This window comes from Stigmatopora nigra, chromosome 2 (assembly GCF_051989575.1).
Source record: "Stigmatopora nigra isolate UIUO_SnigA chromosome 2, RoL_Snig_1.1, whole genome shotgun sequence".
NCBI lineage: Eukaryota > Metazoa > Chordata > Actinopteri > Syngnathiformes > Syngnathidae > Stigmatopora > Stigmatopora nigra.
In genome coordinates, this window is record NC_135509.1 from 3131934 (window position 1) to 3157751 (window position 25818).

The 25818-nt window shown below is 38.0% G+C and overlaps 3 protein-coding genes and 1 long non-coding RNA gene across 4 annotated transcripts in view; 2 read left to right on the forward strand and 2 right to left on the reverse strand.

Annotated features, from left to right (window-relative positions):
• The window catches only part of LOC144185836 (uncharacterized), a 28094-nt gene extending 11810 nt beyond the window's left edge, over window positions 1-16284 (reverse strand). Inside the window, exons 1-2 of the long non-coding RNA XR_013324812.1 lie at window positions 16205-16284; window positions 15119-15244 (exon numbers count right to left, since the gene is read on the reverse strand). This is a non-coding gene — a long non-coding RNA (uncharacterized LOC144185836). The remainder of the gene's footprint in view (window positions 1-15118; window positions 15245-16204) is intronic.
• tmem63a (transmembrane protein 63A) lies at window positions 10504-17141 on the forward strand. Its single transcript, XM_077710503.1, has 23 exons — window positions 10504-10725; window positions 11530-11702; window positions 11777-11856; window positions 11979-12057; window positions 12136-12173; window positions 12246-12388; window positions 12628-12679; window positions 12875-12983; window positions 13049-13119; window positions 13189-13269; window positions 13441-13558; window positions 13664-13797; window positions 13922-14065; window positions 14137-14290; window positions 14364-14470; window positions 14534-14620; window positions 14744-14809; window positions 15105-15267; window positions 15496-15601; window positions 15829-15996; window positions 16059-16174; window positions 16252-16302; window positions 16386-17141. The coding sequence occupies exons 2-23, from the start codon at window positions 11532-11534 to the stop codon at window positions 16524-16526; spliced, it is 2379 nt and encodes a 792-aa protein (XP_077566629.1). The 5' UTR covers window positions 10504-10725; window positions 11530-11531; the 3' UTR covers window positions 16527-17141.
• A 2819-nt stretch (window positions 17142-19960) lies between these two features.
• Window positions 19961-21382, forward strand: rsph9 (radial spoke head component 9). The gene is made up of 5 exons (XM_077712160.1): window positions 19961-20386; window positions 20454-20610; window positions 20719-20848; window positions 20925-21071; window positions 21150-21382. The coding sequence occupies exons 1-5, from the start codon at window positions 20160-20162 to the stop codon at window positions 21308-21310; spliced, it is 822 nt and encodes a 273-aa protein (XP_077568286.1). The 5' UTR covers window positions 19961-20159; the 3' UTR covers window positions 21311-21382.
• mrps18a (mitochondrial ribosomal protein S18A) lies at window positions 21383-25523 on the reverse strand. The gene is made up of 7 exons (XM_077712161.1): window positions 25379-25523; window positions 22919-23144; window positions 22715-22746; window positions 22323-22427; window positions 22129-22252; window positions 21950-22022; window positions 21383-21871 (listed from the first exon to the last, which is right to left on the reverse strand). The coding sequence occupies exons 2-7, from the start codon at window positions 23061-23063 to the stop codon at window positions 21727-21729; spliced, it is 624 nt and encodes a 207-aa protein (XP_077568287.1). The 5' UTR covers window positions 23064-23144; window positions 25379-25523; the 3' UTR covers window positions 21383-21726.
• Between the last annotated feature and the right edge of the window lie 295 nt (window positions 25524-25818).

Below are 25818 nucleotides of genomic sequence, written 5' to 3' on the forward strand. Positions count from 1 at the left end.
TCAATAACACTTGAGCGATGGGAACGTTTAGACGGGACCGAATACTCATGGTTTTGTGAACGGTGAAATGGACGGAAAAATAGGGCGAGGGAAATAAATAAGTAGATTTTAAAATGTTGGGTTGGTGACGTCAAATGGAGCTTAATGAATATCGGAAAATATGAGGTTTAATGGAGTTAGGACATTATTTACATCAGTGGTTTTAAATATGGTAGAGTTTGAATGTAATGAATATTTTGGGGCAAATTTCTTGTTATTGTTCAATCTGTGCAAAAATGACTCAATTACTTACAATAAAAATGAATTAATTAACTTAGAATACTTCTATTTAACTATATTTGGTTTCTATATGACTAATTCCATTAATTATATTGAAAGTGAATCAAGCATTTTTTGCAGCTAAGTAGTTTTTACATGACATTATTTACTGTTATTATATACATTTAAGTTGGAACTGGCATTGGAAGAAAAACTATGCAGTATACAGTTTTACAGTAATCAATTTTTTCCTAATATTAAGATGTTTTTCAACGTCTTATTTATATTTATTTACAAATATACCATCATTTTTTGCTACTACTTTTTACTGCAGTTCATAGTCAGTCCGAGGTATCTTATACATAACCAAATACAGTTTTACTCTAAAATTCTGGTTGTCTTATATATGCCTCTATAGTAAATATGCATAAAAACCTGCCTGAAAAGTATATCAAAAGTAAAGTATTCCAAATCTGCCAAACTATTCTAGTATCTATCCAATTATTGATCACTAGGGAGGATTGAAAAGACAAAATAAAAACTATCAGATCTTAAAACCACCTACCCTACCTAATACACACATATACCCAATACTACAGTAACCATTTGTCAAGAACTATCAACGCATCAATCAACACACAAGGTGATAAATGAAATAAAAAGCCATTACACACCCGCAATAACCATTGAACAATTTTCTGGACCCTATCATAACACAATACCAAACTCAGTATATATAAATTCAAGGTTAGGCGCTAAAAGAGCAGCAATAGGAGTCGACCTGAGGTGACGCACTGTACATTACACGGGCAGGCATACACCAACAAAAACACACCGACCTGCCTCACCTCTGGCCGTGTGGCTCCATCCCAAGAGGAAATTGAATTGGAGAGTTGACCCTGCCTGACAAAAGGCAAGCGCCATTGATTTTTATGAAAACGCCGGCCATCAATAACGAGATTGTGGTCTTGGTGACGGTAAACGATCTTGTTTTAGTGCCACTCTACCACTGACGTCAATGGATGTCCAATCGTGGACTAATATTAGTAGTCTTTTGCCCTTGTTGTTGTCATTAGGATTCTTGTGGCGTCTTTTGATGACATCACGCAAAATGTTTGGATCAAATGACACCCTTTGGAGTTTAATAAGGTGAAAACGAGTCCGGAATAGCGTGTGGGTTATCGTGTGGGTTGTTTTTTTTCACAAGCGCCTGAATGAATTCCCATCCACTGATTCTGTGGTCGTGCATATTAATGAGAGTGCTACTGGGAGTTTACAGATACTGCGTTTGTATATCAAAGTACAAACTAAATGGAAAAAATTAGCATTAGAAGGATGGATAAATTATAAATACAAATGAATTCGGCAAGAGAAAAACTACAGGTATGCTGTTAATGGTACTTTAGATCCATTAGTGACATTAAATACTATGACAACATGAATCTAAGTATTTCCTCAAAGAGGCAGACAATAACAAATATGCATAGGCGGGTGTTTATGTTTAAAAATGGCAGTTTTCATTGGCTAGGCTAAAATAGTACAAGTATTGATAACATGGCTGTTCATATATTGTTAAGTTACAACTTGGAAAATACATACTGGTTGTTATTTGATGTTTTTACTCCACATTTATAGGTAAGGACATTTAATTTGTATTTTTCCCTTTAAGATATTAAACAAAAGTCAATGTTTTGAAAATGTACTCTGATATGAATGTACTCAATATAAAGTCATCCTGAAATAGGTGAATTGCACTTGGTGTGAGCCACCAAGATTTACAGTATCGCCATTTCACACTCGTATTTTCTGAGGTAGTAACAAGTGCCAAAATGGCCCTCGTAAATGCAAAGCGGTTTATTTTCACATTTGAAAAGAATGGAGAGCAAATCAGCAGGCTTTATGTAAATAAAACAAGACTAGCGAGGCTGGCTTCTCGCCACCACCACGTCGTAATGACTCCGCGGGGGACTTCTAGCAGACTAACGCTTGGATTAGGTAAGTGTCTCGACGCGATTGGCTACGTACGACCATTTTTTCTAATGTGATATTACATCAAAAGCACAGCAGCACAACGATGGTGCCAAAAAAACCTGTTCGTATTTAGTCTGCTCCTGCACTTTGATACACAAACATACGACGGGCGCGTTTGGTCGTTCACACGAACCCAACGCCTGAATCCGTGATGGATTGGCTGCACTCCCCGCTCTGACAGACGAGGGATGGATGTGCTGGAGCTGAGAAGATGAAGGAGGGTGCGTTTGTGTTTGATGGTGAAGAGAGAGAAGGAGGTGGGGGAGTTTGGGGGGAAAAAGAGCTGAGCGAGGCTCTCTTGATGCCAGGGAGGATCTTACGCGGGGGCCAAGCAGATCATTTCCTCCTCAGCAACACGTGTCATTCGTTGGGAACACACAGCCCTTCAGCGGACGCCAGAGGACCGCGTCAATCTCTCGCTTTCATATCCTCTGTGTTTGTGCGTGCGTGTAAGTCAAAGTGTGTGTGTGTGTGTGCCATAAAATACGTGAGCTCACACTGTCAAAATGAGATATGACACCCTCTGGGATCTAAACTGAAATTTGGGGGGGTTATATATAAATATATATACATGTGTATATGTGTATATGTGCATATGTGGATATGTGTATTAGTGTATATGTGTATATGTGTATATGTGTATATGTGTATATGTGTATATGTGTATATGGGTATATGGGTATATGGGTATATGGGTATATGTGTATATGTGTATATGTGTATATGGGCATATGGATATATGGATATATGTGTATATGTGTATATGTGTATATGTGTATATGTGTATATGTGTATATGTGTATATGTGTATATGTGTATATGTGTATGTGTATATGGGTATATGGGTAGATGGGTATATGTGTATATGTGTATATGGGTATATGGGTATATGGATATATGGATATGTGTATATGTGTATACGTGTATATGGGTATATAAGAATATATGTATATATGTGTATATGTGTATATGGGTATATGTATATATATATAATCATATATATATATATATATATATATATATATATATATATATATATATATATATATATATATATATATATATATATATATATATATATATATATTAATATAAATATATATAAAAATATATATAAAATCATAAATAGGAAAATATTTAGGTTTTCAGATTCACAGTCTGTTGTGATTAAATTCGGGAACTTTTCTTCTTAGTAATTTGTGTTTAATTTAGTTTTCACACTAGTATTGGCGAGTAAATTCCTGTTTTGAAAAATATCCTCCTGTTTATGAGCAAAACAAGGCCAACGTGTCAGCGAGGTGAGAATTACTTTCAACGCCCCCTCAAAAAAAAAAATCCAAACGAAACATCTGTTATTGCAAATAAATATTGAAAATAATCACGGGGCGTCAAATGTCAATGGCGGTGGTTGTGCGCGTGCGTCTGTCATGGGGCAGCTAACTAGTCTCTCTCGCGTGGTGTCAAACCTGATTTGTGTCAGCGTACAAACCGCCAATTATGTTGGCCCCCTAATTACGCACTTTAAGACATAATTAAAGCTGCAAAGAGATATCGTACGCCGCGCCAAGGTGGGAGAGGGTTCACACAAATGTAGGCATGCATCTTAATTAGCCTTTACATCTGAATTGTGTACACATAACAAGGATAATGACTTCCCTTAAAGGGAACAGCAAAGCAATTGAGGGAAACAGATGACAATTTACAAGGTTGTTCGGGGGAAAAAAATACATACCACGCTTAAATCTGAACAAAGTGGGCATATTAAGGCAGGTTTAATCTTTGAGATTCATATTATTATTATAATTATAAGGAAACTGGTTTGAGCCGGGATATTAAGAAGTCATTTTTGGGGAGCTTTCAAATGAATAACTCACATTGGAAATTTGAGCCTAACATGATTCTTGCATATTTCTGCTTTGAATATATTACACACATTAAATGTAGGGAAGATCTAATTGAGAAGTTTTTTTAGGGGAGAAATGTTCCAGGAAAAATATGTACAGTTGCTGATTGGTTGATGGCTCTTATCGTCACCCTTGCGTTTCCCATCAAAAAAGCTTTTAGCTTCTTTTTTAACGAGGAAAATATAAGTGTATTCCTGATAAAACTTGGAAAATGAACCTATCCATAAGAATCGTATGCATTCTACCATAATATTTAAGTAAATAGTCTCTTCCTAGTTAATCCTCATTCAGCCACATTATGACGTATTGGTTCGCGGATGAGCAAGAACACGGTTTCTCTCCAACAAATATTTCTGGGACTTTCTTTCCTTTCTTTGTTCTTTCGTGAGGAAACAAAAGCATATTTCTGACAAGATGACTGACAAGAAGCGCTTTGCGGCAGACAGTTGCTTCCTGGTCACGTCTGCGGCCCCCCCAACCTCTTCCTCGCGATTGGCTCAGTCAACAGATGGCCGCAAAGTGGTTACACACTTGAGTTTGAGGCAAAAATGCTCCTGTAATCAAACACAACTGTCTTGGCTACGAAGCTAGCGATAGCCTTTTTACATCACATATATATTAAGAGGTGACGCTAATACTAGTGAGCTTCATATTTAAACATTTGATTTAGACTTCTGCATATGCAATCGACCCGAGAACAGCCAAGTAGACTCTCGAGAAGAGAGGAGCAAATTCCCTAGAGTTGCCAGACTCATTCTACCCATTCCTCCCGCCGAAAACATCAATTTAATCAAATTTTAAGGACCCGCGCATACTGGGCCGCCCGCACCTCGGCATCTAATTCCCGTATTAGTCGCTCCCTCTGTGGCCCGAGTAGTGACGCACCAAGGCAAACGCACGTACTCGGGCCAACACGTCCCGAGATTTCACCTAAAAGGTCAATAAACGCGATCAAAGGAGTCACGCGACGCCCTGGGAAATCACACGGCAGCCCGACGACGGACGGCTACCTCGACGCCAGCCTTCACCTGAACCTGGAGATATATATATATACGCGTGTGTGTATGTGTGTGTACGTGGTAGGGCTCGCTGCTTAAGAATCCAGTCACATCTTCTGCTGGCAGGCAGTAAGGCGCTTTCACGCTGGCAGGTTTGCTTTGCTTTGCTCTAATTCTCCTTTCTTTCTCTGCGTGAGTGTACGTGAGACGTGAGTGCGTGTGTCCTCTTGCTTTTGTTGTTGTTTCTCCACTTTGTGTGCGACACTAGCGCTGCCTCAATAAACCCGCTTGGACTCGTCCCCCTGATCTGCCCAACTATACAACACACACACACATTCACATACACACACACACATGGAGAGCTGCTGTTAGGTGATGTGTGACGGCCTGCCACTCAAAGGCGGCTCCGTCGAGACACGGCACAAAGGAGGAGGAAAGATGAGTGGGAGTGGAGGGAGGAAGGGGTAGAGAGGAGAAGGAATGGGGGGGCCCGGGCTAGGGGGGGTGAAAGGTATCAGTGTCTTTCTGCTAGCTGGCTGCAAACTGTCGCTCTCTGGCTGTCTTCTTATCTCCTTGCTCCTCACTCTCCCCCAAGTGGCTGCTTTTGGCAGCTGAACACCACCCCCCAAAACACTACTCAACTGCCAAGCTGTTATTCTGTAATGCAGCCCCCCTATCCCCACTAACCTGGCTGAACGTCACCTCTTTTTAGACTGGAAGACCCTGAGCATAGATGACATGTGAAATCAGGGAAAATAAATAGCAGCAAAGTGGTGCTAGTGATGATCATAGCTGAATATTTACCAAGCCTGATTCTGCCTGTAAATTTACAATAGTTGAGTTTGATGGGTGTCCTAATAATTTCCCCACTAACAAGAACTAAAATTCCACTACCCCCCCCCCATAAAAAAAATTCTAATACACTTACAATATATACTTATACACACATATATACATATATACATATGTATATACATATACACATATATAGGTATATATATACATATATATATATATATATATATATATATATATATATATATATATATATATATATATATATATATATATATATATATATATATATATATATATATATATATATATATATATATATATATATATATATATATATATATATATATATATATATATATATATATATATATATATATACACATACATACATATATATATATATATATATATATATATATATATATATACATACATAAATATATATATATGTGCAAAGTTAAAAAAAAATACGAAATGAGTGGTATAGACAATGTAAATTGCTCTAAAAATGAATTATTACTCATTATTATTACCCCTGACCAGTCAGGAACTATGGAATATTACTCAAAATAAGGTAGCAGATTAGCAAAGGTTCTACTTTAATTTGATTAGATATTGTGAAGTACAAGAGAATGACCTAAAAATGCAAAAATGGTGGACTGCTGTCCTCTATCTTAACGTTAAGTACGCTATGATGTCACGCTATTTACTTAACCCGCACATTCCAAACAAAAGCAATATAACGATTGACCATTCCAAAACACGAGCGACTCATAAATCTTTATTCCTTATATACGCAATCCTGATACAAAAAAAAGTAGCATTACAGAGGACGGACGTTCATTCATCAAGTAAGAAGACTAATGACTTCCACAAAACGCTCTCCTAAATTATGGCTGCGATAATTTGCTGTCAAGTCATCATTATTCTGAGAATCAATCAAGCTGGCGAACGGTCACGTCTAGTGATGCTGCCATCAAGTGGCTGAAGCCGCCTCGATGGAGAGAAAGAGAGAAAGAATAAGGAGAGTTTGTGATGGAGGAAGAGAAAGCACCAGCTCAGCAATATGGATCCAAGGAAAGACATTATTGAAGACACAGAAATGTCCATCCCCGCCATAATGGCGGCCGATATCGCTGATTCACCACACCTCGCCGACAAACAATCAAAACGTCTCTCTTTGTCAATGGAGTCAACATCTCCTCGCCTCATATTCATCATCCGCGTTATTATCAGAACACAAAAGTGACTCATCGAAACTAAAAGACTATATGACAGTGAGGAATTGTTTTTGTTATTTTGCAGCCACCTTTTACAGTGTGGAAAAAAAATGAATGACTGACTATACATTGTATCCTAATGCTATTTTTGAGGGTACTTTGTTAGGCAGAGCCATGGTAAAAAATACAAATCACAGCTTTTCTATTTTGAAGTGACATTAAAAATGCTTACCAATAAGAAGTAATAATAATAATAATAATAATACTTAGTTTTACTTATATTGCTACTGCATTTACTACTACATATACACATGAAACTAGCAAGAGCTGCAAAATGAAATATATTATGTATTTCCTACTACATGTCATTTATTTAGCTAAGTATACTTACAGTTTACCTCTAATAAAAGTATTGGACTCTAAAAAACTGCTTGAAAACATTGACCTTTTAGAGGGATGCTCCAAAAAAAAAAAAAAACGAATCAAATTCAACCCAAAAAAAATTGACAGCCACAACACCACATTGATTAGTAGGTATGTTGAAATACTCTAAAATCAAACTGGACTATTCCTAATTGGCTCTTGCACCACTTTTAAATAAATAAATTTTGTTTTTCCATAGCCAAGTGGGAACATCTCTCAGCGATTGGGGCGCTCTCCATGGTGCTAACTGCGCATCTGCCCCTGGGCAAGGCCTGAATTAACTCTACGCGGGTAAAATAAAAAGCCTCAACCTTTTTTCCGCTCTCCTCTCTCCTCTTTCCCTGTTCCCACTTTCTCTCTTTCAGCTTTTAATTAAAGAGAAGCAGGGGGGCTGCTAAAAAACCTGCTCCTAATTACACAGCGTCTACCCCTCGCCCTTGTTTTTAGCCTCTCTCTCTCTCTCTCTCTCGTGTTCCTGTTTGCTTTCGTTCTCTCCTCTGGCAACGACCGGAGATGGGCCAGCGGCCAACGGCAACGCCACGGGCGTGTTTTGAATAATTGGCTGCCATTGACGGTAAGAGCCGTCAAACGTGATCTTTTACTGCCAGCTGATGTGGAGAGGAGATGTGCGACTTTGAAGGCTTTCTGCAATAGAGCCTCTGTCGCCATCTGGACGCCATTTTAAAGCCATCAGCTCTGGCTGGTGCTCGCAAACAAGGGCGTGACCCGAAACAGGCCGCCCTGCCGAAATGGGCTCTTTCTAGCAGCTGCACAACGTCATGACCCATCTCTCCAAAATGGCCGGTGTTGGGAGAAAATGGGTTTAAATGAATGGGATGAGTTCAGTTATATAGGTCAGAAAAATTGGGAAATACAAGTAAAAGGAATCTGGAAATCAGTAAGACGGTATACTATATATAACACTACATAAAGTATTTATTTTTTAAATTGCACTGAAAAAAATTAAAAGTAAACAAGTTAGAGTAAATATTTGAATTGTTACTATTGTCCAGAAGGCTATACTTTACAGACAAAATCTATATTCTATAAGTCAATAATAAATGAATCAACCCTGATACAAACTATTAAAATACTGCTACAATTATAAATAGTGTCTATGCTACATAAATAGAAAATATCAAGATGATTGGTTTACAAATGGCAGAAAAATAGGATTCCCAAGTTAGTGTCTACAAGAAGAACAACAACAAACTATCCAGAAACACCAGTCTCTACAATACATTTCTCTCAAACAGACGCCGAAGAAGGAGATTAAAAATGTGAGATTATCAAAAATGACTATGTATTTACACGTTTGGCATCCAAAGATAAAACGTTTTCATAATAGCCTAGATGAACGGAAACAATTGATCTGATCCAAAGTTCTCTCATGCGTAAAGAGAGCCTACACACCCTCTTACAACTGTATCCTGTATACGGCTATAATGACATGGAAATCGCATGCTAATGCTATGCTAATCTGGCAACATTATTCTACCCAAAGGGAACTTGGGAGGCAGAGGAACTTGCAACAAACTGTGTGGCCAAACACAGAAAAAAGGCAAGTTGGAGTCAAAATATTGACAAAGCAAGTAGTGTAGACCACAAAAGCCTGTCCTCAAAATAACACAATGTTGACGCGGATCCTCGTCAATGGGCGGCGACGAGCTAAGTGAATACATTTCCAATCAATCTTTTTACTATCAAGGCGTTCTCCATTTTGTGCTTCCTGACTGCCAGCATTTTCCCAGCCTGTACCCCTAAGTGGCCATGATTGACAGGCGGTCTATATCCATGCAATATCACCCGGCACACGTTTCTATTCCCTCCTGGAGGTTTCATCCGCCGGTCAAATTAACCTTCCGCGCCAAAGGGAGGGAAGGGATGGCGACAAAGGGAGGGGGTACCCGCGTGGGCCAATCAGCAGGTGATTAGGCCCGGGGCACGCCGGGTGAGGGGTCACCGCAATGGGGCCATCGATAGCCTGATTGGTTTCAATCAGCGGCCGGCTTGGGAGGACAGCTGGGAGCTGAGCCGTGGGGCGCGCTAATCAACGTGTCCCACGGCGAGGCATGAACACTCGCATCATGAACATCAGCGGGAGTACACATTGACACGGGATGGGGAAAGACACAAACACACAGCGGGTAGAAATGAACAGTCCAGCTGGAAGCCTGTAAACATGGTGGCATCGTGGGAAACAAAAAAGGGGGGCTGCTGCAGAACAGCAAAAAAAAAATGTCACAGTAAATTGAATGACTAATTGCATTGGCTTCATTTATTTGACCATCAGATCGGAGCCTGTGACATTGCTTTGCTATGCTTTGCTTCAAGCAAATTACAACACGTTTTTTTTTGCCAAATAACCGTCATGTAGAACTGAGGGCATTGGGATGTAGGAATAAAATAAAATGAAGGCTTTAAAGGTATCTTTATGTTGAGGAAAATTCTGAAAAAAACAATAATAATAATACAAAAATCCACTTAAGTGATAGTCACTACTATGTGTATTGACATAAAAAATCCTAACCGCTATATCATAAACAACCTTTCATCCCAATTTTGCAAGAGGCTTTATAAGCATACATTTCAAGTCAAATCCCTAATTTTGTAAGATATTTCCTCGCAAATACAATACAGAAATAAAGATATTCCAAAAACTCATCATTATTCCCATTGAAGTCAATGGGAAAAACTAGTAAACAACATTGCACAATCCATAATCTACAAAATCTTTATTTTACAATGAACGTCATGTTTAGCTTTGCACAATTGTAACGACCCTCGAACAAAACTATAAAGATTAAATAGTAGATATACTACTTTTGATGGTTTTGGCTTCCTGAAATCACATGACCACCCTGCTCTGACAGCAGAGTATTCGCGCATGTGCAGAGCACGGAGCGGTGACTGCACTTTCCACTCCCGTTTCACTGCTTAAACAAGTTTACTTTGGCGCAAACTACACAAAAGACAAATCAAGCTGCGTTTTCCCTGCCACGTAAGCACGCTAAACTCGTGGGGCGTCTCGATTTCTAACCTGCTGATCGTGTTTGGATGGCGGATCTTGAAGGCTGACGTCTCGCCCGAAAGGTAGCAAAAGTTCTGCAAAGTTTTACTTTTCTAACCGATCGCCGATTTTTCGCTTCTTTTAGCATCGCGATTAACTCGTAGTCTTTGTAACTTTACTCAATGAGATTTCTTTTTGTGTTAAACAAGCTAAAATGTTACATGTAAACATGGCGGAATCCGTCTGTTATAAATAAATGTGTTATATAGTGCGCTCAAAATGAATAGGAATGGCAGTTGGAAACGCGTGACTCGCGTGTGGGTTTAATTTGGGCGCATCAAATTATGCCTGCATGACCAAAACAAAACCCCGTGGTCGGAGTTAAGATGGGAAAAATCTGGGGGGCGTACAATTGCAGCAAGGGGGTGACAAAAGTTCTGTCCAGTCAATGAATTTGGACGTCTAGAGTCGTCAATGGCACTGAAACATGAGGATTCCTATTGTTTTAGATGAATTGAACGCCTCTCTCCATCAATGGCATGCAGAGAGTTAAATATCATAATTTAAGTGTTATTTGAGGCTGTAATCAGTGTGTATTTGTGATCTATGCATTTTAAGTTAGTTTTATTAACACATGAATAATGTATACATTCATATATATTCCTAATTTATGGTTTTAATGGGTCTTAAGTGTCTACTTTTGGATAGATGTCCACAATTGTTATTGTTGTCCTTGAAATTATTAAATCAAGGCATTGTTTTATGGAGAAAAAATATATATATACTATATAAACATTAAAATTGTAATTTAATGTTATGCCTAAGCAATGACTAATTTTTAGTATGAAAACAAAAACTTTCAATGTATTCTATTTCTATTTTTGCAGTAATGTCGTCCTGGTGGTGGGAGCAGTGGTCCCTGTTAAGCCCAAATGGTACCGTTGGTTCTAGTGGTCTTGACAACGCCGCCTGTTTCAATAGCACGCAAAATACAGTCCTAAAAGGAGGCCAGTTTGGAGGAGTCCCTGTCGTCTTGCTACTCAACTTTAGCTTCTTTTTGGTACAAATTGGATCCTGACAATTAAGTTTAACATTTCTTATTTTGGACTGATCTTTTACAAATGTGTCTTTCAGGTTTTGCTGATCGTGTTCTCAATCATACGGAGGAAATTCTGGGATTATGGACGTCTGGCGCTGGTTGCAGACAACGAAGGGTTAGTGGTGGATTAGACATGCTAGAGTTATAGTTGGATTTTTCACTATGTTGTGGTAGCTAATAATATAAATATTATGAGAGGGAAAAAGGGCACTTAAAGACCTTCTTTCTATGTTTTAGGGTCACCGAGTCGGGACACCATCGTTATAGACATATGTCATCTTGTGTGTCCACAGTGGAGGACCTGGAGTATGAAATGGTTTGTATAAAAGTATAAATTATGATATTGTGAAGTACTTTGTCACATAAAACATCTATTCCACGCATCTTTCTATAGGGCTGCTGTTCATGGCTGCCTTTCATCCTTAGAATGGAGTAAGTATGAATTGTCAATGTCTACCTTATGCTCAAGTCCCAAAAATTCAATGTCTATTTTTTCTATTTTAGCGACAAAAAGATAAAGGCCAGATGTGGCAGTGATGCCGTTCACTACTTATCCTTCCAACGTCATCTAGTCATCCTATTACTGGTTATTACAGTCACCTCCCTTGCTATCATAATGCCTGTCAACTTGACAGGTGACCTACTAGGTGAGTTACTTCAAATATTAAGTAGCCTGTTCACTCTAAACAAAACAAAAAAAATCTCTACCAATAACTTTCCATGTTGTAAAAGTCCAGTTAGCCCATTTTAAAATTGCTTCTCCTTTTTTTACACAAGACTAAAGTACATTTAAAGGGGAACTTCATGAAAGCAAACAGTACAACAGCTAATGACACTTTTTGCAAGAGGAGGAGGAACAAAAAAATAGTTCAATTCTGTCTTTCAGGCAATGATCCAAGGAGTTTTGGAAGAACGACTATTGGGAATCTTCAAAAGGGGTAATACACAAAAACATGGTAGCAAAGTAGAGTGCAATTACAACTACACTAATTGCAGTTACAAAAATGTACGGGCTATGTTTAAATACATAAGAACTGATACTTGGTGTTCCACATGATTCAATACTAGATACACTGATATTTAAGTTACAAAAATGTACAGGGCTATGGATTAAGTTTCGTTTTTTGTACTAGAAACAACTGGTTGTGGCTTCACACAGTATTTGCCGTCCTCTACCTTGGCCTCACTGTTGTTCTACTGCGACGTCATACATCGCAAATAAAAGGCATGGGTCAAGACATAGTAAGTTTCATTCCCTTCTATTCAATCCTACTTTTGACACAATAGGTAATCTGGCATTTTTGCAGGCCAGAAACACCTTGTTTGTGACATCTGTCCCGAAAACAGCGACAGAAGAGGATATAAAAACTCATTTTATGTGAGTAAGCTATTGTTAAGTTTTTGCGTTTCTCACTGTTACTTATTTAACATTTATTTTTTACTACAGAGAGGCTTACCCTACCTGCCAAGTTTGTGCAGTCAACATTGCCTACGATGTTGCCAAGCTCATGCACCTCGATAAGGAAAGGTAAAAAAACTCATGTTATTTTACTATAAAATGACTTGGATTAAAATATCAAACTAATCAGTGATTGGCCAGCAAATTGTGAGCAGAATGCTCATAAAAAATGTAACATTGACATTTTTTCAAGCATTTCAAAAGCCAACAGTTTATGCCAAGATGTTTTTAACCTTTTAGGGTCCGAGCTGGGAAAAATCTACGTTACTACGAGCGTATCTTGGAGAAGATGGGTCAACGAGAAAAAATACATCCCCGTATGTGTAGTTATCTTTTTTGCTGTGCCAACTGTGATAAGGTGAGAGGTTGAAAAAGGTTAAAAAATAAAATAACTAAATATATTTGTTACGACAGTACACTACATTCGACTGCAAAATTAAACACGATGTTTGTCCTCCCTCAGGTGGACGCAATAGAGTACTACAGCACCAAAGAAAAAGATTTACTCGAGGAGATCCGGCAGCAGGTGGAAGTAGTACCAGAGCGCCCCCTGGGTCTTGCCTTTGTCACCTTGCAGACAGAGGCCATGGCTAAGTAGTGAGTGTTGATTTATCTTTCTAGAATCTTAGCCCTACACTAGCTGTCAAAGACAGTGTTTTAGGACCCAAGTCCAAAATTCACTTCACAAATATTCCTGTCTCTAATACCACTCATTTATCAGCATTTTAAAAGACTTCAACGCGCTGGAATGCGGAAGCAGAAGTTGCTGTTGCGCCCGAGAACCTCAGCCATCCAGCGACAGTGCAAGCCTCAAAGTCAGAAAATGGAAAGTCAGCTTTGCGCCTCATCCCAAAAACCTCTACTGGTAAGCCTTTAACATTGACCCCTCACTTTACAATATTCAGTCAACTAACTCCCTTATTTCCTCTTATCTAGGGACCACCTATCAGTCCAAGGCTTCTCCTGGTTTATGCGCTACATCATGCTCAATTTCCTACTTTTCTTCCTGCTCACGTTTCTGACAACACCCACCATCATCATCAACACCATAGACAAGTTCAACGTCACCAAGCCCATTTACTACCTGAATGTACGATCTCCAGACTTGGAAGACCCTGCCTGACCACAAATATGAATTTCTACTCATTTCCCTTCTACATTAGAACCCAATCATCAGTCAGTTCTTCCCAACGTTCCTACTGTGGTGTTTCTCCGCACTGTTGCCTACCATCGTCTACTATTCCACACTGGGAGAGGCACACTGGAGCAGGTATACCAGAAAGGGATTTCCCATGTTGGCACTGGATTTAATTGTTTAAATCTTGGCTTTCAGATCCAGCGAACAGCTGAGTATGATGCACAAGCTTTACTTCTTCCTACTCTTCATGGTGCTCATCCTACCTTCACTAGGACTCACCAGGTTAACAAATCCGTCAATCATTTGAACCCTATCACCAATTGAAACAGATTCGACGTCTTTGGTATTCAAGATGACAAATGGTTGGTTAATCATGGAACAAATGTTTTTTTGTTTGTCATTTAGTCTGGCCTTGTTTTTCCGCTGGCTGTTTGACAAAGAATTCCTCATCGATGGGAAGACGAGGTTTGAGTAAGTCCCTTTCAGATTTAACGTTTTCCGGCTTTGAAAGTACTACAATGTAGTATTAGGGCTACTGCAATTAGTTGACTAATTTATTATCAAACTATCATTCATTGTTGACATAAAAATGATACAAATCCTATTTTTGGGGCCTTTTAATAGTAGTTTTGTACCTATTTTATCCTTTTTTAACATATAATACTACCCTATTTGATATATAATAGTTATATATTTGGTACTTTTAGATAAAACGCAATATAATACCTTTTACATCACATTTGACTAATAAGTTTTTGTGTAATAGATGCGTCTTCCTACCTGATCAAGGGGCCTTTTTCGTCAATTACGTGATCGCAGCCGCTTTGGTGGGCTCGGCCATGGATTTGTTGCGGCTTCCCGGTTTGTTGCTTTACACCATTCGCCTGGCGTTTGCACGCTCGGCCGCTGAAAGGAAATACGTCAAACAGGTCTGTTAAATATCATTCGACAGCAACTTAAAGGATAAAGACAATTTTTGATGATTCATAAGAATAGTCATAAAAATGTGTCATTTTTTCCCCTGACCACAAACTGACTCATTTTGCCCTTTAGTCACTATAAACTATTCCCTTGTAATATGTCATTTAGAAATATTGTTGTCTAAGTTAACTCATCTGCTTTTTTTCACATGAGATGATTTGTTTTTCTATTACCAGAATCAAGCCTATGAGTTTGAATACGGCGCCATGTATGGTTGGATCCTGTGTGTCTTTACTGTTATTATGGCATACAGTGTCATTTGTCCCATTATTGTACCTTTTGGTGAGTACTATAATACAGATACATACAAATATGGGATACTTTGTCCTGATTTTAGAAGGTTTTTATGCTCCACTAGTAGTAATAAAGTGACTACACTATATATTTGTATGAAAAACTGAAATATTTTCTACTTTATGACACGTCAGACTACTTTTCTCATTGAAAAAATGAGTAAATATGAGCTGTACTATCTAGAATTGTTCTCATGGCTATGTTATTCCCACTAGGTCTCCTCTACATGACCCTGAAGCACTTAGTGGACAAGCACAATTTATATTTCGCCTACTTGCCGACACGCCTCACCCGTCAAGTCCACCTGAAAGCTGTCAATCAAGCTTTAGCCGCGCCAATCATCTGCCTAATATGGCTCTATTTCTTTTCCGTCCTCAGAACAGGTATTTTGGAATAGCATTATTTAATTATTACAACTATATCTAACAAAAAATTGTTATTGCAGGCTTCCGGACACCCACATCTTTATTTACACTTATCGTCCTTGTCATCACGGTATTCATCTGCCTCAGCTACACTTGTTTCGGCCATTTTCAATACCTCAGTCCTCATAATTACGTGGTGAGTTAGACACTTTATTTGTATACTTACCCATTTTGTCTGTAAACTGCTGACATCTTTTTTTTTGTTCTTTGTAGGTGAAGGAAGAAGATGAAGACATAACTATTGCTGGAGATGAGAACACCATGGTAAGTAAATATGTGCATACAGACACAGTAAAAATGTCTTAATTCCTATTTCTGAGTATCTTTTATTATCTATTTTATTGCAGGTTTACCTTCCCAGAGTTCTTAATCCTAAATCATCGGCAGGAACTCCCAAAGTTGGGCCAAATTATCAATCATACGGTTCCACGGAAGACAGTCTAGAACACAGCATCAGTTCTGCAGAAGACACAAAAAAACAAACATAGTTTTAAATCTTGCTTCCTTGTGACTTACCAAGCCATTAATGGACACAGAGACACTTTGATATGAGAGAGCTATGTTTACAAGAATATGCACTTCTTAGCTTTTTTGCATTACTTTTAAAAAATGTAAACAAACATAGTGCACATTTTTATGGTGGAATGAATGTTAAGAAAGTAATTGAATGTTGCATAAGAAAAAAAAATATTGATGCCAATGTATCTTTTGTATTAATTTAGGATAGTCATCTATTTTCCACAAAAAGGGTGAAAAAAATGCTGGAAAAGATCAAGCCAAATTAGTCAAAAGTTCTTTTTTACAAAATGCCACCAAAGATGGTCTTTATTTGTGTTTACATATCAAATTGTAATTGTATGAATACATTGTAAACGCACTTGTATATAATTATAAAATGTACTGTCATAACTGTTATTAATGAACAAATGCAGACTGAAGACAATTCGTCAACTGTTTTCTACTTTGACCTTACACACATTTTGAATAAAAATTCTAATAAACTTAATGTTAAAAGAATTCTTATAGTTGAAATGTATCCAACTGTTTTTTTTAATGTTCAAATAAAAAAAGCTTTTAAGAAATAAAGACTTTTGCACTCAAAAGTGGCTTTTTTATGTTTATCAAAAATCCATTTTTACAGTTATGTATAGTTTTCTTAAGTACTTTTTCTTTTTAAAATCCTTTCTAAATTAAAAATGTTTCCTTAACCTGAGGTACATTTTTGCGCATTTTTTTTCAAATACCACACAAAAAAAAAAAATCCAATGACATGCAGAAAGATATTTGGAATTTTTGACGAATTTCAAACAAAAAATGACCCTACAAATGCTATTCCTCAATATACAAATATCATCTAAAGTAATGAGAGACTTAGATCTTTAGGGGGCGATGTTGATTTGTAGCGCAGGATGGTCTGAATCTCTTCTATGCACAAACTTGACCAAGGATTTAACCTTGGAATGCGGCCTGTTCCTGGACACAATAGTATCCGTGGCTCCGCCCCCTCACCTGATCTCTCATCACTATCGTCCCCTCTTGTGTTGGTGCCATTTTTCCCCTCCTTTCACCCTCTTTTTTCTCAAAACACGGGCTATCCGAGGCCTCCGCGGGCGAGTCTGTTGTCATGTAAAGATTTTCGGTTGTGCCTGATTAGCGCGGTTGTTATGTGTGGGCGTGGGGGGGTGCTATACTTACAACATATACATATGTAGGTTAGTAGGTGACATGAAAAGATCATTGTGTTTTGGGCCTATTTTTTGGGGGGTACTGGTATTAAAGTGAGTATTTAGACATGATATTTATTTATGATTTGTTTTGTAATCATAAGCCTGTCATGTTTTTGATAGAATTACTCTGTGTTCTGACTAGAGTTCCAAATGAAGTTTTTGTCGACACCGACAGGACAAAATTCGGTAAACCGTAAAATGTGTGACCTCGACAAGTCTTATGTAGTTCCCATTTTTCACTGTGATTGACAACAGCTGCACATTTTTACAAAAAAAAGCAGTTGTTTGACAGATTCTGCAGTACAGAGAACAATGGAAAAGTCCAAGTATGTCGGTAAAGATCTGAGAAGGAGAAATGCTGATTTACAGCTGTTGGGAAAGGAAAGCATGTTTTGTCTCCAAGAAGCAAAAAAAAAAAGGCATAAAGATTGGCTAAAGATCAGGGCAGGGCGGCTTCTGTGGCTATTGAAGTACTTTTAAATTGTAGATCCTGGAAATTAAGGTCTTTTGGTAGCAGATGGTTGAGCTACCTGAATGTAAGACGACGTTTTTTTTCATTGGAAATCAGAACATTTACATTTGCTTAAATTCAAATCCGCAATGGTATTCAAGACAATAGGCTATGGCGGTCCAAATACCAAACAGTATGTGTAATCATTTATAATTGGATGATGTGAAGAAAGTTAAGTACAGCTTTCCCGAGAAACACAATGACGCGTTGCTTGAGCCACATGTGGCTCTGCTGGACTTGGTGAGCGTGTGAAAAAGTGAGATTCAATTGCGAAATGCGTGAAGAAATTTAGCTCCACGTCGGTGGTCTGATCTATTTCTTAAGTTCAACAAGTATTTTTATTTATTTATTTTTTAAATACAACCCATCTAAATAGTCCCTCTGAATGCATTCTTACCGTCTGTCCTTTTGTGAGCCACAGACACCATTATGGTTGCCTCTCTTTGAGTATTTGAGTATATTCTTTATTCGGCACTCCCAGGCTATTATAGAGCGTCTCTAGAGTGTTCATTTATATCAAGTGTATCAAATAGGAATTAAAGGCAGTTTAGTGCACAGGTTTCGCCCACGTGTCAGCGGCAAGATCGATGGCCGTGACCTCCGAGCTAACGGGCGGCGACGTGCTAAGTGACGATGCCTGGCCTTTTGTGTGGCCGGATTAGTGTCGTGGCAACGGCGGTCACCCGGGGCGGTGGGTTTCCTAGAACGAGTCCCACGTGGGATTGGACTATGTGGATCAAGGAATTGGTTGCTTGGCCCTGAAATAAAATGTTTGCTAATACTAAACACACTTTGAAACTATTTTTTTTCTTGCCTGTATTTACTTGCATTAAGTTAAACTGTAAAAATACATTATAGAAAAAGTACAGTACTTTTGCATGGATTTCTAAGTTACATGTGCTGTAATGGTGTTTGGCTTTAATTAAATAAGATTTGTGCCATCATAAATGTTTATAAACACATCTCTTTCTATTAAAGATTTTAATATTATTATGATTTCATCTGAGTTATCAATGGTGTTGATCACTTACCATTGATTGTGAACTACTGCAGTATATAGTATAAGTACATCTTTTGCGCTCTTGTAGTTGCTTTCCAAAACAGATCCTACAAACAAAAGATTCAATAATTAATATTTCATACAGGATATTGGATTATCCTTCCATATGTTCCTTTAATAGGCACAAAGTCTACTGACTTTCATTATTGCAATGGTGTTACATGTGGAAATGTTTGTTAATGTTCTTGGACGGTGATTTGGACAAGAGGGCATAAAAAATCTAATGTATATGTTGCAAGTAATATTAGCTATTTGTTTATGCTGAAGATAAAAAGTTTGCAAAGGCCGATCCGAGGGTAGATTTCTAATTCTATTGTTTGACTGCATGGGGAAGTCCACCTGATGCAATTGCATGCGGTTAACTAGCAGGTGGTTAAGTCCGCGAACGCCGAACAATCCCGTAATAATCAAAACATGTTACACAGTAATAAGCCAACCGATTGTGCAATAAACCCTATACATTCCAAAACATCACTTTTCATATCTTGTAATTAACTTTTCCTTACGATTTGTTTGTGAATTGTAGTGCAGCATGACAGCGCCATATTCATAGATGGTTACACGCCAATGACGTCATTGGTCACGTGACAGCTACTCCACGTGTCCCAGTCAGTGTACAGGTTGCCATGACAACCAGAATGTCATCCTAAACTCGGTACATGGATCTATTTACGCAGTGCGTAGGAAGCAGACTCAAAATCCAAGAAAGTACCGTTAGACAATTTGTGAAACGTGGATTTATTGACATTCCAACGAGGAAATAGCCAATTTGGAAGCGTTTTTAAGAGCTAACTGACACTTTACAGTGTCAACAATAACAGCAATGGATGCTAATTCGTTATTCTACTCGTTGGAGATGGTTGCAGGGAGTGGATGCATTTTAAACTCGGAGCAGAGGGCAGCTCTTCAAACTTCATTGATTATTTTGAAGAAGAACTACAAGTTTAACCGAGTGCTGTTTTGGGGAAAGATCCTTGGTTTGAAGGAGCATTATTTTATAGCTCAGGGGCGAAGGGATGATGAGTTGAAGGACACACAGCATTTTTACAGGTAAAATAGTCATTCAAAAGTATTGTAAAAATACCTTTGTCTAATTAATTGTTGTGTGGATGTCTAGCTTCAACTGCATCGACTGGTTTCTGATCCCCGCAACCACAACTGCAATGATAGAAGATGTGGCCAAAACAGCAAAAGGTCGATTCGAAGGCGACCCATCATTTGTGTATGAGTCCAGACCTACAGACAGAAATGATCCCGTTCCAGAAGAGTCGACTGTGAGTACAATTTTGAAATTGCAATGACTTCTGATGATAAAAAATACTAAGCAAATTGTTCATCGGTGCTTGGATTGAAAAACAAACCTAGTTTATTCTTGCATGAAGACAAAAGTGACAGAGGAAACGAGACTGGCAGTGACGGTCCATCACATCAACGAGGAAGCTTCAGTAGTCCCCCGGGGTGCTTTTATCAACAGCATGCATGGTGTTGTCCAGATTAATCGCAGCTTCGGTGGTGAGTAAGGAGACAAATTGCGTATATTTTTACTGGTACTCGCATCACAATGAAATATGACTGGACGGTCTCTCAGGTCTTTCTTACACTCAGGCGGGAAAGCTTGAACATTTCCTTCACTTTGCTCCGCCCAAGAATCTGAAGAAAAAGTCATTGTTGGAAATGGCTGATTTGAACCCTGCTTTGGACTTTCTGGATCCGTTAAGTGAGGATATTCCAAAAGGTAAACATACAAATAAACAAATGCACATTTTAATATTTCCCACTTATTGGTGAATGGTCATCTTTTGTGTGTATGCAGGATCGTGGAGTCTTCAGTTTGAGAGTGCGAACAAAGAATGTGTGATCCGTAGCTTGCTGTGGTTGGGTTTGACCTTCTACCACGTCCCCATGACGCCACTGCATGGATTCGTATACATCGGTTATGGAACCAAGAATTTAGACCTGCCTTTTATGCTTTAAGAAAAGAAACACTGTCAATTTGCAATATACTTCAGTTCAGTTTGAATGTGTATAAAAATAATGAATACCAAATGACAGTAAAGTAGGTTTTATTTGCTTACCTCAAGTTCATTTAGCTTAACATAAAAAAAATTAACAGAGAGAAAAAAAATAGGGGTGGGAGCCAAGATTATGTTATTATTTTTACATTGATTAAAACTTGGCACACATTACAGATTTATTTTTGGGTATCCTGTAGTTGAAAACTGCTAGTAAGGAATTAGGGGTGTTCCACAAGGCTCAATACTTGGACCACTCTAAACTTTGTTTAGCTACATGTAAAGGTGTTTTATTATAATTGACATAAATGTAAGAATTTGGAGCTTCTGGTGCTGTAGCTTTCTAACATAGATTTAAACCTGCTCTTCTGGTGTTCTTTAATGTTTTATGTAAAGTGGCCTAGGTCCGAAACGTACATTATTTTTTAGCAAAGGACTTCCTACACACATGCGCTTCTTGCACCACTTTAGCCCGCGTTTGTAGATGGGTTTGACAGATTTCACGGACCACCGGGTCAGGTATCTGCACAGGGGTGGGATAAGGTAGATTAAGACTTTTAAGTTTAAATAATACAATTGAATGGAGAGAGAAAAAATAAACCTGTTGAGTTCGGGCCTGATTCTCTTTGGGACGTGGCCTTCTGGGAGTTTTGGTCTATGGTCGGGCAGCAAACCTTGGGGGGGGGAATTCTATTAGTCGTAGATTCTTAGTCACAACATAGATTATTTAATAAGGGAGTAGGAATACTGGTTAAATGCCACAATAAAGTAAGCAAGTACCTGCTCGGTGAGCCATTTGTACGCAAACGGCAACCTTGTTATGCTCTGCGGGGCAAAGACCAGTGATTCTTTTGGGCAGCATTCCACCATCTGATCGGATAAATTGACTAAGCAGCAAAACATCCTGGGAATGTAGGAAAAATATGTTGTTAGAAGTGAGTTATTACAAAGGATGGGATGTTGGTAGTATTTACCGTGTAGTTGTATTTGTTCTGCAGGTTCCATTTATAAATTGGACACTTGGCGCTTGGGTTTGGAGGTTGTGAGACGTTTGACATTTCCAGGATTTTTCCTTCAATCTGATAAGACATTTTCATAAAGAAATTTGTATATTTGATTTTATTGATCATTTTAAGAGTTATTCACTAAAATGGCCCTAATTATCATCTAAGGAGTAAATGCATGGTTATAACTACACTGATGGGAAGGGAATTAAGTATATGTTTGTTATAACTGAAAATAAAATATCAAAATATTCATATTTGACATTTATGACTAGTTTAGAGGGCAGATCATGTTAAAGCAATACAGTAGATCTATCTAGTACCACAAAATTCTACATCATAATAAACAAAATTGTACTTACAGTCAACGTTTTCCCCTCTTGCTTTTCAATGACTGCAGAAATAAGAAAAGAAAAAACAATTATTTGAAATCCTTGCTCCTTAAAACAGAAGCGATGTTAAAAGAAGGAATAAATAAACATAGTCGTCAGTGACATTCATGTTGTTGATGACTTTGTCAGCATGCGATCGGGCACTGATCGTGAAAATATCTTGTATTATCTCACCTTGCCTGATTCCTCTTCTTTGAATCATGGAATGAGGTAAATTTGGTACTTGTATCTTTTGCAGGGATCTTAGATGTCCACTTACAGCACCGTGTAGTGCTGAAAATGAGCTCCAGACGGAGCGCATAACACAGTGGGCTGCCATGTTGGGTTTTGATTTTGCAGTCTTCCGTTTAAAAAGCTGGAAATTGCGATACTAGCGGTCAGGATGTCACATTGCAGTCACCTAGGAAACAGCAATGGACAAATAAAAAAATATATAATAGTAGTAGTAGTATCAGTAGTAGTAGGAGTAGTAGTAGTAATAGTCGTAGTAATAGTAGTTGTAGTAGTAGGAGTAATAGTAGTAGTAGTAGTAGTAGGAGGAGTAGTAGCAGGAGGAGTAGTAGTAGTAGTCGGAGTAGTAGTAGGAGTAGAAGGAGTAGTAATAGTAGTAGGTAAAAAAAATAATAGTAGTAGTAGTTGTAGTAGGAGTATTAGTAGTAGTAGTAGTAGTAGTAGTAGTAGTAGTAGTAGTAGGAGTAGTAGTAGTAGTAGTAGTATTAGGAGGAGGAGGAGGAGGAGTAGTAGATAGTAAATAACAATAATTCATGAATAATCAATAAATAAGTAATTAATAAAGTATAAGTTCTAAGTAGTCAACAACCAGTTGGTTTCTTAATGTGTCTTGATCTTCTTCTTATGTTCAACCATATCAGATTAATTTATTGTAAGTTGAGCTGACTTTTGAGTTTTTTAAATTTATCCTTTCCTGGCTTTTAAACAACATTTGCTCAGCCCAACGGAAATTCCTTTTCTAACTGGAGATTTATTGATACCTAAAGGGACTTTTATCAGAAACGTGTCCCCAGAAAGGACACACGAGATGTGTCAAGATGTAAATCCAACAAGTTAATCTACGATCCCGGACTTTGAAGAAAAATTCTGCAAAAAAAAATGACACACAAGGGAAAAAACGCTTTAAGTGTAAATATTAACAATGCATGATATCTTCAATGACTCTTCAAATATTATCTGCAAGGGAAATAAAAGTTTTTGTGTGTTGCATTGAATCTAAAAAACAAAGATGAGGTCATACAGTTTTGCTCATGCTGGGGGGAACAATATATTTAACAGTGCTTGTGAAACTAGATGAGGCCATGTTTCACATCACAAACCAAAGGATGGCGGTTAAAAATATATAAAAAATACACTCAAGGGAGAGAAAGAGTTTCTATTGCTAGTAAGAACACTATGCAACAATTACAGTGTTTTTGTTTGCCATTATCTGCAAGAATCGAGAGCCAAAAGGCATTTGAGTTGGATGGACAAAATAGCTTTTTTCTCCTTTAACCTTTCATTGCCCTCGACTTATAAAGTTTCACTTTGTATAAACATACAGAACTAAAATAAAAACCCCTGTGGGAGATTAAATGCATCACAGGGAAACAGACAAACTGACAACGATAATGGAGGAGAACAAGGATCTTCTGTATTTAAGTTTAAATGTTGGCATGAGGGTAAGATAATGCTATCTTGTGTCTTTGTTTTTTAGGGTTTTTGTAAGCTTAGTATTGTCAATTGTTACATTTTTGTTTTGTTTATACAGGTAGGGAAAATGAGGCTTGTTTTTTGGTGGTATTTTAAAGTCAAAGACACTATTTGAAGAATTTCTAAGGCTGAAGTTCCCATTTTTTTGGCCCGTTATAGTAATACACAAAGCTTAGTATTGTCAATTGTTAAATATTTGCTTTGTTTATACAGGTAGGGAAAATTAAGCATGTTTTTTTGTTGTATTTTAAAGTTAGAGACACTCTTTGAAGCATTTCTAAGACTTTTTTTGGCCCGTTATAGCGCTTTTGTTTTGAATTTTGAGAAACAGTCCATTTATCCCCATTAATGACGAACGTTTTGAACAAAAACTTGTATGAATACATGCCCACTATTGAACTGCCTGACATATTTAAGTGACTTATATCCTCAATTCAATAATATGATATTATTTCTGTCAATCCATGTCTTGACTCTAACAATATAGGCAAGGTTGATGTTAAAAAATGGAGGCTATACCTCAATTAGCGTTTAAAGCGTGGAAAACACACAATGAGATGCAAATGCAAGGATTTCATTGGCGTCAAAAATAAATTAGCATCGGGCCACCGCCTCTACAGAAGCTCCATTGTGCTACTTGATCAGGTCTTTTTGTAGGACACTTTTAAGGGGTCGCATTCTTCAATGTAAGACCGAAATATTGCGTCTAAAGTGTCTGGCCACCTCCTCGCCCGCCTTTGATATTCAAATGAAACACGGCCTGGTACAAACGGGCGCCCTAGCCAAAGTAAATCAGATAGGATTCCCCCCTTCAGATGAAAAGAGCTCGGCTGACATTCTCACAGCGAGCGCTGAAGAACAACTGAAGCCGTGTTGCTTCGATGTCATGGTGGGAAGTTATTGCTTTGTGGAAAAGGTTAGTGTTTTCACCTCACTTCCCAGGGCTCAGCGTGGATGAAGCAGATGAGCACAAAAATCAAAACCAAGTCCAGCTGGTGGCGAGTTGCATTCCCCGTTTATCGTCACGCTACTGGGTTTGGTGGGCTATGAAGGTTTTTGGGGGGCCCCTTGAAATATCATGAAGACCAGAAGAGAGATGGATTAGTTTGAAATTTAAGTCCTGGGAAAAGTTATGGTTGCAACAATCCCGATGGATGTCAGTTGTCTTATTGTGGAGGAAAATTAGATGGGGTGTAAAAACTAAACTAGTGACTATGAAATGACTTTTCTCATGTAATTTTTACATGGACAATACAAATGTGGTAGTTTTTAAAGTTAGAATTATATTTCTACTGAAAGGAATTTTATTTATTGCGTAAAAATGGGAAATTACTTATTAAAAACCTTCTCAGCATACAATTAAAACTAAT